The sequence below is a fragment of the Carassius auratus genome, chromosome 15 (assembly GCF_003368295.1).
Source record: "Carassius auratus strain Wakin chromosome 15, ASM336829v1, whole genome shotgun sequence".
Classification (NCBI taxonomy): domain Eukaryota; kingdom Metazoa; phylum Chordata; class Actinopteri; order Cypriniformes; family Cyprinidae; genus Carassius; species Carassius auratus.
This window is the reverse complement of record NC_039257.1, coordinates 18,498,026-18,515,195: the sequence shown is the minus strand read 5'-3', so window position 1 is coordinate 18,515,195 and position 17,170 is coordinate 18,498,026. Positions and strand designations below refer to the sequence as shown.

The 17,170-nt window shown below is 35.3% G+C and overlaps 1 protein-coding gene across 7 annotated transcripts in view; it reads left to right on the top strand.

Moving 5' to 3' along the window:
* The window catches only part of tenm4 (teneurin transmembrane protein 4), a 206,451-nt gene that overhangs the window by 35,209 nt on the left and 154,072 nt on the right, over nucleotides 1-17,170 (top strand). For all 7 annotated transcript variants that reach the window (XM_026282777.1, XM_026282779.1, XM_026282782.1 and 4 more), the window contains exon 2: nucleotides 14,933-15,219. In XM_026282777.1, the coding sequence (XP_026138562.1) occupies nucleotides 14,997-15,219 (223 nt within the window). In that variant the 5' untranslated portion in view covers nucleotides 14,933-14,996. The remainder of the gene's footprint in view (nucleotides 1-14,932; nucleotides 15,220-17,170) is intronic.

The window sequence follows — 17,170 nt, the reverse complement described above, 5'->3', positions numbered from 1 at the left end:
CCCTTCTGGAGGCGAACAATAGATGGGGAAAGTGTTAGCGTGGCGTGCTTGCAGGCTGCTGCCAGGCTGTTAAGCGGCGGACTGAAAGCACACCTGTGGAGAGAGAGAGGGGGGGCTAATCGGATTTCCCTCTCGGTGTTACCGCCGCTCTCCGCTTTTCATATGTTTTATATTTATGGAGCATTGCAACCCCAGCCAGCGCCCCTCTCCAAACCTCTACGCTCTGATTAGATCCTGGATGATGACTGTGGCCCAGAGCTGCAGTGATCAATCCTAATTTGTCGGTGGAATTAGATTAATATATAAAAGATACAGTGCACTGACCTGGCGGTTGAAAGGACGTCTCACTGTCATGGGTCCGTAATGAAGCCCTAAAGAAAGAGACAGACAAGACAATCTCTGTCTTGTTTTTGCCTGAGTGGTTGAACAACCATGCTCTTTATGATGGTAATGATAGTTGTTATTAAATCGAGATCATGCTCGACTGCCAGTCATCCTGGGCCGCACTTAATACCATAATCTGTTTGGTTTAGATTGTGATGTCATAGCTGGGCCATTGAAAAGTCATTAGCCCATTGCATTGAAAAGCTTTACTGTGGACTCATTCGATTTTCAGACATGTGGAACGTCATACTTTGTCATATGTTGTTATTGTTTGGCTTTTTGAAATCTTATTTTAGTTACAGCAGAAGCAGATGCCCAGCATGAAAGGATGAAAGCAGCATATGTGCTTTCAGTCTTTTGGCATCCTTATTATATCCAATAATTCAATTCCAAGACAATTATCTTGCTGAGCATTTTTACAAAGACAGCAAACGTCATGCTCCCAGTCAGTGAAAAATGGCCTTTAAATTTAGTCACTGTCCTGTCATATACATTCATTTTTATAGAGTTTATTTTGAATGAAATGGCTTAAAATGTTGGTCTGCAAAAATAACATTCTCACATGATGTATAAAACTTTTCTTTTTTTTGGATTTAGTTTTGTAACCCCACTGACTTTCATTTTTTAAACCAAAGTAGTTACATTTTTACTTTCCTAATCCACAGAAGTCATTTATGTAAGCCGTACACTATAACACTACCAATATTTTTCATTCATATTGGTGTTGATGGATATTGCTCACCTAAAACTGAGTTGCATTTGAAGACGAAGGTATCTGTGGTTAGATGGAAGTGGGGGAAATGACTCAGACAGCACCCTTGAGGAAGATGAGTGTACAGAGGCCTAAGAATACTGTTTCTCCGATTTCATTTCTGATGTTCCATCTGAGCTGCTGCAGTAATGGTTTCATAGAGAAGGCTCTTATTTTATCAAGCTCAGCAAACGTTCATGAGTTGGCCGTTGTGAGCTTAAGATTTGCATTTATCTATCCAAGGACATTTTTTACATATACTTGGAAGCCCTTTACTTTTCAAGAGATTTAAAATTGTAACATTTCACTTTGTAACTGTTTTACTGTATTGTGTTCTAATAAATGCAAGCTTGTTGGGACTTCTTTCAAAAACGTACAAAAACCAAAATTCTTACCAACTATATGCTTACTAACCAAAACTTATATGCCATGCGATATTGGTAACACAAAAACATATCAGTTGACCGCATTCAAATTTGTGTCTACATTCAAACTATGGCTCAAATTAACAACAAGATACTAGACAGCACTGTCACACATAACACATCCTTGGAAAATCTTTGGAGATTCCTGAATGCAGTAAAAAAAAAAAAAAAATTCTCTTTGTGTTGGGGATCGTTGGCAGAGCAGACATGAAAATACAGGTGTACAGACTCAATTTTCAGCTTGCCTTTTCATTACTTGGGGAAACCTGATGCTGGGTAGTATATCAAACTGTCACTGTGAGGCGTCTGTTTGCCTGTCTGATTTCAGGGCAGATGCAGTTGAGAAAATTTGGGGCAGAGCTCCCGGCCCTTATTTTATCATTGTGATGAAAGAGAGCAGAAAACTGGCTCTGTGCTGTTTTCATTGAATGTCCCAAACACACTTGTATTCTCATGGAAATACCTCCCGCTATTACCCCAAAACTTCTGCAAAACAAGTAGTATTAGTAGAAATAATAGCAGTAGTAATGATAGTAGTAGTAGTAGTAGTAGTAGTAGTAGTAGTAGTAGTAGTAGTAGTAGTAGAAGCAGCATTAGTAGTAGTAGTAATAATAATACTAATAATTGTTATTATGCAGTTAATATTGTAAGTAAATAAGCATAAGAATATTTACTACTACCACTAATAATTGTCATGATTCGCTGTGGGAGGAACAATGGAGATGCGGAGAAACGTTTAACTATCTTTGATACTTGAATCACAGGGGTAAATCCACAATGGGAACATGGGAAACACACGACATCCAGCAAGTGGACCCGACAAACCCAAACTGAACAGACTGGGGCTTATAAACACAGGGCAATCAGGGGAACACGGGTGCATGGAATCATAAAGTTATCAAACGAAAAAAGACCATAGACCAACGCTACTTTTGCGTCATCAAAGGGTAACGCCCCTTTTTGGGGGAAAACAAACGGATTCCCCTGATACAGAACTCGCTCTAATTTCTTGATGCTTTTGCAAAAATTGCAAAAACATACACACTCTCTTTGCCGACCGAGGACCGTGAGAGGTATTTAAAGAAGCTACTTGATACGGTGTTTACAGAGGTGTCCCTTTGAAATGGTCGAAAACTGGATTAATAACCCCTCGCAGTGGCCAAATATGGACATCTAACGCTACCATTATCTCATAGAATCACCAAGTAGCCTATTTTTTTGTCATTAACACACTCACAGTATGATAAACTAGACGATGAGGCTATATCAAGAGGAGTCAGTGGTTTACTTGGATCATATTTCACTTGATTTAAGCTATTGACAGTTTTGTTGTAGTTAGAAATACGAAGCTGCTAGCAGCTACGTGATTAACGTTAGCTTTCATTAGCCACGCTACCTTGGCTGTTAACTGATTTTACGTTTGAAATATTCACAGGCTAGGACTAAACAATATCTGTTTGAAATTGTGTCTGACAGGCCTGTACACAAATACGAACAAAGAAAAACAAAAGGTCCCTGTAGCGAGTTCTGTATCAGGAATCCGTATGTTTTACCCCAAAAAGGGGCGTTACCCTTCGATGACGCAAAAGAAGCGTTGGTCTATCAAAGGAAACCCAGGAAGAACTACGGTGGCTAAACGTGTCCCAAAGTCTGACAATAATACTAGTAACTACTAATAATATTCATGTCATTACTGCATGTATTTTATGCATGTTTAATGAAAATAATAACAAATATCTATATCTATTACCAACACTACTATTACTAATATTAATAAAACTGTATCATTTATGATATTATACATAACAGTATATCATAATTATTTATAGTTTTAATATTGGTAATTTTTTTGGTAGTGAGTGCCCCCTCAAAAAAATATAACATGTATAAAACCCCTGGCTATTTCGAAGTAGTGTTCTGTTCCAACTGTAAACTGTGTGTAAATGTGTGTGTGGGTACATGTGGTGCTTGAAAAGATCTCCATAAAGAGCTTTCTGGCTGGCAGGGTTGGAAACTGTCGCCCAGCGGTCGGGGTAAGCTGCGTAGAGATTTGATGTTTTATCCCCACCTTAAATCAGACCGAATCCCGACGAGTGTCGTGGGGGAGGATGTTTGCTCACATGGTTCAGATTTCAGTGCAATCATGTGTCATTCAGAATGCTGGCTGGGGAATTCAGCCTTGCTTATTTATATACAGCACATATTGTTATACTGACAGTAAAAGAACCGGATTCACAATCTATTTTATTTACACAATGTTCAGTAGTCCGTTGCACTCAAAAATACATCACAAGAAGAAACTTGACTTCATCCATTGAAATGAATGTAGGGCCTATGGCTAGATGGGCGCTGATCGAGGCCTTGATGATGTCATCAGAAATGGGAATTAGTTTTAGAGGCAAAGCAAGGTTTTACATTTTGATGAGAGATTACTATGATATTCATTTTCTAGTACTTTGAAATGCAGTTCAGTGCTGAATTATTCACAATAAGACCAGTCATTTATTTTAAGAAAAATGTTGGATAATCCATGCAAATTGAACCAATCACAAACATTAGCATTCAAACTAAGTTGATTTTATATGCATTTAACGCTGAGCCTGGCGAGCAGACCGTATTTAGCTGACTGCTTGACAGATCTGGGTTTCGGCATCACTGACTACAAAGAATTACTCAGCAAAGATAGTTCACAGAAAGCTAAAGTATGACCCTCTTTCCAGTGATTAATTCCAATCAGCTTTCTTTCAGAAAACAGACAGATATTTTGATGTCAGAAATTTTTATTTGTATTTTTTTATTTTTCTTAACGAGGTCAGTGTAATTAATGATAATCTAAATAAAAGATATTCGGCAGGATTTTATTTATTTGCTATTTTTGTGTTGTATGCCAGACTCCCTTGATGGTCTTGATGGCCTTAAAAATGTGCAGTATTTCTGAGCTTAAAAATAGTAATCACTGAGAATGCTTTACTGTGAATTGATAAAACAGCAAAAAAGGCTATTTTGGAATTTAAAAATACATTTGTTGGAGAGACACAAATAATAAAATATTATATTATCAGCTAATATAATATATTTCAATATACTTAACAATTACTTAACTTAACAATTACTAAAATTACTAAATACTTAACAAATTAAAATATTGCTCGCTATTAAAGAGGCCATTTTATTTTATGCATGCAAGAATGGTTCACTTCATCTCTTTGGTTTTGTCATGGTCGCTTGCGTTATGTGTAACGGCAGGTCCTCCTCATCATCTACTTCCTGTCACACACACAACCACTCAGCTCTCCAGCTGCCAGCGATGTACTGAAAAAAACATGATGCCACACAGCAGAAAAATAATAATAAGAGCGCACAAGACAACACAGCTTGCCATGCAGGAAGACACAAAGGCATTTGATGGTCCCATCACTGCCAAATCATTTCCACCTCAAGGAAGCAGTGAAGTATTTTTAAACCACGCTAGTGTGAAGCAAAAAAAAAAAAAAAAAAAAAATTCTGCACTTATGCTGTTTTCCTTTAGAGTAAAACACTTCTTTCGTCATCCTGTACAAGATCTGCCGTGAGTGAACATGAGAAGGACGTGACAGAAAGCGAATGCGAGTGAGCTTGTCTGCTTTAGTGATTTTTCGGAGAATAGTGGAGCTGGGCTGCAGTACAACGGCCACGTTCCCTTCTCATGGCTCCGGCTGTGTTAAATCAACACGTTTGGAGTTTAGGGATTCTGGGCTTAGTGCTGAGGGATTTTAAGCAGTTGATTATTGCTTAAGCGAGTATTAAGATTTCTCTCAACCCTTCCGGGGTTATAAATCAAGCCAAGTCTGGCCATAGGGGCGTAATGAGCGGTAATCGCTCGCTAATGAGCCGGAGTGGCACAGAACACCCACCTGTCCCTGCAACCACTGCAACAATGCCATTCATTTTCTCTGCTTCAGTTGTGGTGCATGCTCAGACAGGCATCACTTGTGTATGACTGCTCATACCTTCATCTTCTTTTCTTATGCTGCAGACATGAAGGATATTCACCTGGCAGACAATAAAACAGGCTAAAATCCCATAGGTTTACTCTGAAGGAAGAGCCGAGGCTTATCTATAGACCGCAATAGGATTCTTTTGTATGGACTACTTGAAACGCCACTTACATGCGAAAATAAAATCCAAATAGACATTTAAAACTGGTGGCAAAACTGTACTGTATTTTGCCGTTTCCTTGTTACACATTACATGTACTTACCATGGTAATAACAGAAAAGGTATGCATAATTGGGTAGCACTTTATTTTACAGTGCTGTTTCCCATGTACATACTATGTACTTATTATATTAATTACAATAACTATGTAATAACTAGGTACTAACCCTGAACCTACCCCTAAACCTAACCCTACCCCATGTATTTACCTTGTATTACCTAAACTTTCTTAGATAAATACACTGTAAGCACACTATAAGTACATGTTAGTACACGTACTGTAAAATAAAGTGCAACCCATAATTGCATGCAGTAACCCTAAACCAAGCCTCATTTATACCCCTATAACCATATAGTTAGGGTTTTATATATATATATATATATATATATATATATATATATATATATATATATACGGCATATATATATATATATATATATATATATATATATATATATATATATATATATATATATATATATATATATATATATATATATATATATATATTAGGGGTGTAACGATACGCGTATTCGTATTGAACCGTTCGGTACGAGGCTTTCGGTTCGGTACGCGGTACGCATTATGTACCGAACGGTTCGTTGGACTAATTAATTATATTTGCAAAATAAATAAAAAATTGTGAAATATAATGATATGCGTTCAACAAGGTAGCTCAATAACCCAAACGACGTAACAGGCAACGCCCCTGACACCCCCGAAGAAAAAAAAACACCATATGTTATATAGGCTACTCAGTCAGGCGCTCGCTCACTCAGTACGCGCTGAAGGCTCGTTGCAAAATGGCCAATGCGTTTAACAGACCAGAAATATAAGATCCTCCAATAACCAACAGGTCTGGTGTTTGGGTGCACTTTACCAATCGATCGGGGCATCCGAGCAAGCACGGAAATCAAAATGGACTAGTACTGTACTGTATCGGAATTTCCTGAGCAGTACGATACAATTAACAGGCCTGCACGTTATTAGATAGAACAACTGTTATAAATAGAACGTATGCACGGGCAGTTTTGAAAACTCCACCTACTTTGCTCTTGGCATAGTGCAGCCCAAATCGCGTTGTATCTGAAGGGCAACGCTGAGCCCAGGGTCCAGCGCCGCGCGTACTGAGTGAGCGAGCGCGCTCTGTAGTGGAAAACGCAGGTTTTAAGAATATGCTTAATGTAATTGAGCCCCAATATTCCTTCACGAGCTAATTTCAGCCAGACCGTAATTCCTGCTTTGTGCCAAAAAACAAAAGCCCTATAGAGAACCAATTGAGTAAAAACACACTCAATATAAAGAGTTATAGAGTTCCATATAAAAAGTTACATCTTTGTATTTGTTCATAACTACTACAACAATAATATAACATTTTAAATTTTTTTTTATAAGGAGCTGTTTTTGTTTTATACAGTATGCTACTAAGAAAACACCATAGAAGATGGGTAAAGAATAGCTCCATCATTGTTCAATGTAAAAAAAACATACTTTGTTAGTTTTAATAAATATATTTTTTTTTAAATCAAGGAAATGTATCTGCCAATTTTTTCTTTTTGCTGTATCTAAAACGTACCGAACCGTACCGAACCGAACCGAGACACCAGTGAATCGTATCGAACCGAACCGTGAATTTTGTGAACCGTTACACCCCTAATATATATATATATATATATATATATATATATATATATATTACTCAGTACTTAAGTGTATAATTATACTGTAACAAGGGGTAGTGTAACTAAACTGTTTATCTACTTTGTTTAAAATGATAGTTAATAAAAAAAAAAATATATATATATATATATATATATATATATATATATATATTTTTTTTTTTTTTATTAACTATCATTTTAAACAAAGTAGATAAACAGTTTAGTTACACTACCCCTTGTTACAGTATAATTATACACTTAAGTACTGAGTAATATATATATATATATATATATATATATATATATATATATATATATATATATATATATAATACATAAAATTGATATCCTCATTGCATACAATTGCATAAAAAATATATTTTAAATGTAGAAAAAGTCGGCATTAAATTTAAATAATTTTTATTTTGGAAATGCCTGCTATGATTTTATTGTGGATGATTCAAGAAATCCTTGTCCAGATGTTGCTTTGATGCAGTTGATTCATTAATTAATTATTTATTGTTACATTTAACTACATTTTCAAATATTAATAAAATAAACAGATTTAAAGGCAGCCATGTTTTGGTAAAATTGAAAAGTGATTGAAAAGATTTGTCGCTACTTCCATTTCACTGTGACTTTAAAATAAAATAAATCATTCAATTGTATTAAAGTCGCACTCCTAGTCAACATACTCTGGCCACCTAGAAACCATCCAGAACACCCTAGCAACCATATTAACATGCTGAAATGCCAAAGGAATACTGGCAACCACCCAACACTTTATTCACGGTGGGTTTCTGAACAGAACCCTTTGCGTGTCCTTAAAAAAATGTAAAATGTAGTTTTGTTTTTCCAGACCTAAAGCTGATTTCATCCGCTCACACTCTCATAGCCCTTATTTATTTTGCCCCTAATTCACTTCTTGGCTCATTGGCTCTTCAAGGATCCAGTCGGGATGATGTATTTCCTACGGTCATAGACGTGATCCGTGATATTCTGTGATGTTCAAGCATCTCTCAGGTTGTGTTAACACACACACACACACACACACACACATTATACGTAACCCCATACATTGCCAATTATCTCCGATTCCACTGACATCCCCTTCCACTGGTGTTTTTATGGCTTTGTCACCTCATGAAAATGATTTAGAGTCTTTCACTGTTGTGTTATTAATGGAGAGGCAGCATTTTTGCTGATCGCTTTGATTCAGCGACATTCAGACATTTTTGTAGCTCATGGTCAAGGTCAGGGAGATGCGTTTGCACGAAAAGCGAATAAATGCACTCCCGAACCCATTTCAGAAAGCTGGTTATTTACCGAAGCAAACTTAGTGTCCCGTCGCCCTGAAACCTTCGCGTCCCAGCGATTTGCAAATGGAACTTTGCTTTACCTTGAAGCTTTTACGCACTCTGTTCTAAATGCTAGCGGGGTTCCCTTTTTGATCCCAGAAGGAGACGGTCTCTTACGCACACGCATGAACACATCAATAACAGCCCCCGCGACAATAAACTTCTCACTCTTACCCATTGAAAGCAAACCTTTTTGTTGACCCAGCAGGCTTTTAAGCACAGGACAGGCATGTGAATGAAGCTTCGCAAAAAGAGTGAGGGGTGCTCGCCTGCAGCTTTGAGCACACTTTAAAACCTGCAGGGACACAATTGTGAACCTACTCGCTGGCTCCAACACTGCTATTGTTCGCCTGTAAGTGATGTTGAGTAGGAGGACCTCAAAAACTGAACGCGGGGTTGTAAACAAGCTTGTTAACTTGCACTAGCATGGAGGATATCTGTGCAATGTCAGTTTAGGGCTTGATTTATTCTCTTTATAGTTTGTGAAATGCCAATACATGCATTTCCAAGGTAAGTTTTAATATGAACATCCTCGCTCTTGTTTTTCTTCCAACTTGACATTTCTGAAGATCATTTGAGGTGAAGTATGTGGTTTTGTGCCACTAACTTCAGAAAATGGTTTCCCCAAACATTGCGTCTGTCGGCCATCGGTTGTACAAACAGATAGTCCCGCCCCAAACCCATAACATTGGTTGAGACAATTTGCTTTGTTGGACGAGTATCAAGGCACTAACAGTTCAACAGATAGATGGCCACGCTGGCATTCAGAACTCAGTAGCTTCGCTTTCACACTGTCACACACACTAATTGTAGCAAGAATAGACCGAATCCATTTGCATATAGATGGAACGCTTTCATCTCAGCCATAGTAGGAGGGCTTCATAAGCCACCCGTCTGGGACATGGGGCTCGAATAATACCCCAGCAGGCCTGGGACCTCGAACCGCCCTGACTGCTCCCTGAAGAGTTTTGGGCTCTTTCATGTTAAACTGCTATACTGGTTAGTTTTTTTTTTTTTTTTTTAGAGAGAAGTAAATGATACACCATATAATTAATTTCCTTTTTACTAATAAACCATAAACCCGTTTAGGATAATACCATATTCTTTGAAAGCTATAAAAATTTCCAGAAAACTGTCATTTCTACCACATCTCAATTCTCAAAAAATATATATATAGTTTTTTTTTATGATGGAAATGACTTTTATAAACACTTCTGTATAAAATTGTCAATTATATTTTATGGCTGATTACATCTAGCATTTTAGTTACCCTCCAACTATTAAATCTTCCATCTGATTAAATACTTTTGCATCACGTCAAATCTACAGTTTGGAAATTATACACTAAAACTATTCTTTCTTCCAAGTCCAAGTCAGTGTATCCAATTCTAAGTCAATGTCAATTAACAAATGATAAAATCTAGTTTCACACAGCAATATATATATATATATATATATATATATATATATATATATATATATATATATATATATATATATATATATATGCTTTAAACTATTACAGCAGAAAAAGTAATTTTGAATGCAATTTCATGTTGACTTTAATGACATTTAACCAAGACTCTACTTTTTTCCATAGCAGATGTTCAAATATACATTGTTTTTCTGATCCATATGTTGAAGTGTCAAAATGCCACCTAATTCCCTTATCAGAAACAACCCATACTATATATATATATATATATATATATATATATATATATATATATATATATATATATATATATATATATATATATATATATATATATATATATATATATATATATATATATATATATATATATTTTTTTTTTTTTTTTTTACTTTTTAAACTTTTTTGGCTCCAAACCAGGGAACGGGTTGTGCAAGAATATTTGTGGAATACAGACTAATCGATAGCATTGAATGTATAAGGAAACTGATACCTGAGCAGCAGATTGTTTTGTGGATATGCTATTTGCTACTTTCCCTAGAGTGCTTTGCTGCAGCTGTGTTTAAAATGAAGGGAAATCAAAGGAAACAAAGCCAAACCTGAACAACAGAGAGCATTTTCCATAAAAAACAATTCAATAACATTTAATTTAACTCCTGAATACTTCAGAATAGCAAATTATTTGTTCAATTGCTGCTTACAAAATAAAGCTGCCAAGATCAATATACTGTATAAGACTGGCAGTTTTAACAATGTACATACATTTCAAAAAAGAAAAAAAGAATATTGATCGATGATTGAGTTCAGAGAACTGGGCCACAGGCTAATAAGGTGGAATATTGATTGATTATTTTGTAGCCCCGCCCACTGCTCCACATAACTGCATATTAAACATCAAATATGTTTTGATTTGCTATTGTTCTGCCACACTTTCAGTGTCCATCTGATCAAAACACATACATTTATAATACACTACCGTCAGTAAGATTAATACTTTATTTCAGAAAGGACACATTAAATTGACCAGAAGTGACAGTAAAAACATTATTCAAATTATAAAATATATATTACAAAACATTCATATTTTAAATAGATGCTTTTGTGTGTTTTATTCATCAAATAAATGATTCTTCAGCAATAAATTACATTTTCAAATAAAAATAATAGTTTTTATTAAAAATAAAAAATAAATAAGTACATTGTATAATTGTGACTAAATGAATGTAGTCTTTATGTCCAGCAAAAACATGAATACATAAAGGGGTGATTATGGGGTATTTTTTATTTTTTTTTATACAGACCTGTGCACAGTAGATAAACATAAATGCAACAAAAAAAGTAATGTGCAGTTCTCTGATTCATCTCTATAAATAGTGCTTTTAACATTCTGAGCAGCAGTTCAGCAAATCCAAGGACTGAAAATGGGCTTTTTGTCAACTTTTTTAGTCATAACCTGTTTTTTTTTTTCTTCTTTTTTTTGCCCACCACAGGGCTTTAGGGATTAGATAGGAGTCGATGACTTTTATTCTTTTTTTTTTCTTCCAGATTATTCATACAGCTTAACACACTATCATAGAAAAACACACAGAGAGCAAAAATAGTTTGCTCTTGAAGTTCTTCACAGAGAGATGTCAGTCAAACGCATCTTCCCTTTCACAGATATATATTTGCACTAGACATAAGCTGTCAAAGCATAAGTGACGGCTGTTGCTTCACTGAAAAGACAGAAAGCTTTCCCATGGCCCCGAAGGTACACCCTTGTACACGCGAGACCTCGGATGTTCAGGAGCACGGCATATTACGCAGAATCTCCACACTACGTGCCGATTTCATTGAACCAAGGCTTTTGGAAATTAAGACAATGCACTTTAACAAAAGCCCCTCGAGTGCTGCCATAAAGGCTCTTTTGTCTCTATATGAATTAGCATAAGCTAGAAGACTCTTTCTAAATGCGAAAAAATTAGGAACCTAAAAGCAATTGGTTTGGAGATTCCGGCCCGGCAGTGGAAGTGCTCTTGTGGGTCTTTAGGAGAAAAGCAGTTTTTGTCCACAGCGGAGGTCCTGGAGCAGAGGTCTCCGAGTCATTAATCACAGCCATCTTTTCAGCTGCCAGTCCATACAAAAGGTGACCCGACTCCACAATGTGCTTGGCAATAAAGAGGCTGTTTAAGGGGGGTTAGATATAGTTTATGTGGATTATTGCGGAAGTGCCACACATTTATATTACAGTGGTCTTAAAGAGCTTATCTGCTGGGAAATGCTGAGAGTGAGTCTGCCATATTGTCCCACTCGTACTGTTGGTGTTTTGTTTTGTTTTTTACTCTAAGAGGATCTAGAACCAAATTCCATTATGATTAAGCCTTCTATTTGTGATGCGTTGGTTGACTTGTGAATCTGTTTATTTTTATTTTTTTACCAGCTTAGACAGGGACTGAGACTCGGGTCAACCACACAAAGCAATATCCTTGATCATATTTAACCTCAAAATGTAAAAAAAAAAAAACCTCAACATAGCCTGCGTGACTATATGTATATATATATATATATATATATATATATATATATATATATATATATATATATATATACAGTATATATATACAGTATATACACACACTTTTTTTTTTTTATTTGTTTACAGATTTTTTTTATTGTTTTCATTTCCCCTGTAACATGTACATTACTCTGCTGTACTTATTTTTTTTTTTACATTACACCAATGAAAATCCTAGTAATTTTATTAAATATTTAATCCATTTAATCTTTTTGGCATTATCTATACCTGTATTAATAATATTTTATATTAAATCCAGTACATCAAGCTACATTGAGTACTTACATTTCTACTTAAGAATTAAATTTTGCCTTTAAATTTAAATTAAATTATGTTTAATTTTGTTTGTTTTTAATTTGTTAAATGATTGTCACTACTATTATGTATTTTATGTATAGTCTCAATGTCATTACTGTAAATTGTGAAAAGAAAAAGTCATTCTCAGATTTTTTTTTTATATATATATAAAATGTAAGTATTGGATTCAATTCATCATCACAACATGATCTGTACTCATACTGTAAATTTAATCCAACAAATAAAACAAATTATCATGATAAGTACTTAGAGTTCAGTGTATTTTACAATTTAATTTTTCCTTCATATTTCAAAATGAGTTTTTATTTTTATTTTTATAACTTGTCTATAGTCACAACAATAATGTCACAGTACACAAAATAGGCTGCATTTTCTTTGTTCAAAGTATACTGTATATATTCTTATTCATTTTGAGGTGAAATGTGGGCCATGAAATGTGACAATTTCTGAAAGATTATTTTACGGTCTGTTCTATTTTAACACAACATTGCACACTCCATCAGCAGATGCAGTGGATGAATGAAATGCTGCTCTAAAATGCCTAAAGACCGCACGGCCTGCGGTTTAATCTATTACAGATAGTAAACCTTGTATTGTCAGAAACAAGTCCAGGAAATGAAATGAATCAAGCAGGGGAACCTCACTATCTTAAGTGAGCCTGAGAGGAAACAATGACCCAACCTCTAATCAACTTCATAAATCCACATCGGCATGTTTAAGACCCCATCCGCTGCTCCAGTTCTGGGTGATATCCTGTCTGTGCAAAATCAGGGGACCTATAAATTGACGTCAGGTCGCGTGATCCTGCAGTGGCACGGTGCGCCTACACCAATATATTTCTCTCCACACGGCCATTTTGTTTTTACACTGTGCTACAAAGTGTCATAGTCAGTTACAGAGATGCATGCAATATTGCGTACAAGCGTGAATGTTTCACACAATGCGGTTTGCTTTGTAATGAGGATTTTAGGAAGAGGCTGGGATATTAATGAGGCAGACGATGATGTAGATTAATTTTCATTGTGTGTTAAAAGAATAACGCAACAAGAAAATGACAGTTTACTCACCTTCACATGATTTCATTCCCACGTGAATTTCTTGGCTCCATAGAATGCAAAAGGAGATATTTTGCAGAATGTCTATGCTGCTCTTTTCCATACAACACAAATAGTTGGTGTTTCTCACTGTTTAGCCACAGAAAATACACAATGAATAAAAAGAGCATCTGTGCACTGTATTCCAAGTTTTTTTTTCTATACTGTCTTGTCTTAAAAAAAACTAATATATCTGGGTCGTCGAATCCAGTGAAGAGAAATGATTAAATGTATTTTTATGTTGCAATTATTTTTTATATTATTTTAATAAATGAATTATATAAATTCTAAATACTGTATCATTCAAATTTGGGGTTAGTAGGATAATAATTATTATTATTATACCTTCATTCAGCATGGTTGCATTAAATGGATCAAAAGTGACCGTAAAAACGTTTATTAATTATAAATGTTTCTTGAGCAGCGAATCAGAATCTCAGAATGATTTCTGAAAAATCATGTGACGCTGAAGACTGGAGGAATAATGTTGAAATTCATCTCTATATCACAGGAATACATTATATTTAAAAATATATTAAAAACCATTATTTAAAATAAATAAATGCAGCATTGTTGAGCATAAGAGACTTGTTTCAAAAACATAAACAAAACAATTTACCAATGCCAATTTTTTTACAGTGGTTCCATTCAATTTTTTATCTTAGGTTTAGCTGTAAAATAAAATAAAAAACAAAAACAAAGCAATAATTATGGTAAACTAAGACATCTTTCCCTCATCTGTGTCTTCTTGCAGAATCGTACGGACTGAACTGGCTTCTTTCCCTCCATTTGATGTTGAGAAAAGAGACAAGGTTGCCATGGAAGTGAAAGAACGCAGACCCTACCGCTCCTTGACCTCCAGGCGGGACACGGAGCGCCGCTACACCAGCTCCTCAGCTGACAGCGAGGACGGCAAGCTCAACCCCAAGTCCTACAGCTCCAGCGAGACCCTCAAAGCTTTTGACCAGGACTCCAGACTGGCCTATGGCAGCCGGGTCAAAGACGTGGTGCACCATGAAGCTGACGAGTTCAGCAGGCAAGGTGAGCAGGACAAGATTTCACATGTCGGATCTTATTTATAAAACAAGTGCATTTTAAAACAGTAATGTGTCATTTCTATGCAACAAGTGCTGCCGAATGCAATTTAAATGGGAAAATGTTCTGATTTTAGTTGTTTTTTTATTTTTATTTTTTCAGACTTTGGTAGAATTGCACTCAAGTTTTTGTGGGTTGTGGTTTTGCATGGACTCAGGGATGGCTTGCATTTGCCGTGAAAGCAATCTGGCCTAATTTGCAGAAGAGAACCGTTATTGATGACATTATAATTTGCCTATTAAAGTATAATGCATTTCTGATTGCTGCATGTCTCCACAGAATTTACCTTCGGCCAGCAGCCTGCATTTTTCATATCCGTTATAAAGCAGACAGACACAAAATCCATTCTGCGCATGAAAAGACTCACCCTCGTGTCATTACAAACTAAATGCTATTATGTTTTTCTGAGGAACACTAATGCCAAATTGTTTTCATGCTGCTCTTTTACATACAACAATTACTGGCAACCAGAGGCTTTCAAACTCCCCAAAAAGTACCATATTATTATTAGTAGTAGTAGTGGTAGTGTGGTGGTAAAAGTACCATAAATCAATATTAATTTTAAATATATATTTAAAACAATTATATGTATTATTGTATGTGGTATAATATAAATAATTTATATTAATTATTATTAAATAATAATAATAATAATAATAATAATTCATTAGAATATTTATGAGTATTTTTCCAGATTTTAGTATTATTACTATAATTAATTTGTTTAGTTTTGTACATTTTCAGATTTTACAGTACTATAGTGTTACTATAGTATATATAATTATTTGAAATATTTAATATTTCTTTATTGATTCATTTTTTTATTAAAATCTACATATTTTGATACATAATAATTAGTAATAATAATAATAACAATTAATAATAACAACTCATTAAATATGACTACACATAGAATAATTATTATTATTATTACATGTGTTGTAAACATTTTTTTTTTTGTGCAAACAAATAAACTACCCCCCCCCATCCTTGTTATAAAATCTACTATAAATTGACATTAAAGCTGATATTTTTCAGATTTGCCTCCAGACCCCCCCAGGGGACTCGAATCACATTTTTCCACCCCTGATGAGTTTGCATCCCTAGAGTAAAAAGTGAAGTGAACAGTGAACACTCTTTTGTTTGGATTTACGATTTGTGTCTAGACAAACATATATTTGGCATCAGAACTTAAATTTTGATGGTGAGCACCTAATTTTGCACATTATTTTGACTGCTGCTTGAAAAAAACATAAAAATAAATAAATGTAAAATGTGAGATTCTAAAATAAACCGAGAAAATATGAAAGATTTTTTAGCATGATGATTCTCCTAAATTAAGTCTATTAAAACTTTTGATGGAAAGAATGCAATTAAATTGTAATCATCCCTGATACATGACCTGTGTGCTTACTGCTCATTAGTTCCTTTTGAAGTGAGGAACGATGCATCCTTGATCATTTTACTGGCCTACTTCATATTAAAGCACATATCTATTACATGTACTTGTTAACATGAGACAACCTATCTTACGCTTTGGGGGAGCTCATCTCGCAGACTCGAGATCTGCAGCACATCTTTCAGATACACTCTGGAGACTGATTGCATTCGAGCAATTCGGAGAGACTGCCTATGACGATTTGATCCGACGTAATATATTCCAGCCGTTCTGAAAAGCAGTATCTAAAAATGGAGAGATAAAAGGAAAGCCGAATGCGGTGTTGTAGCTTTGCCATTAGCGTGCTGGGACTTTAATGAGAGGGGGGTGCCTTGAATGCTGATCCGCTGATGTCTTTTATGACCTTCTAATGTGTCCAGTTGATGGTGACCTGAAAAAATATCCACTTCCCCTCCATGAATACTAAATGCGTTGTTGCTCTCAGCCACGCTAACTATT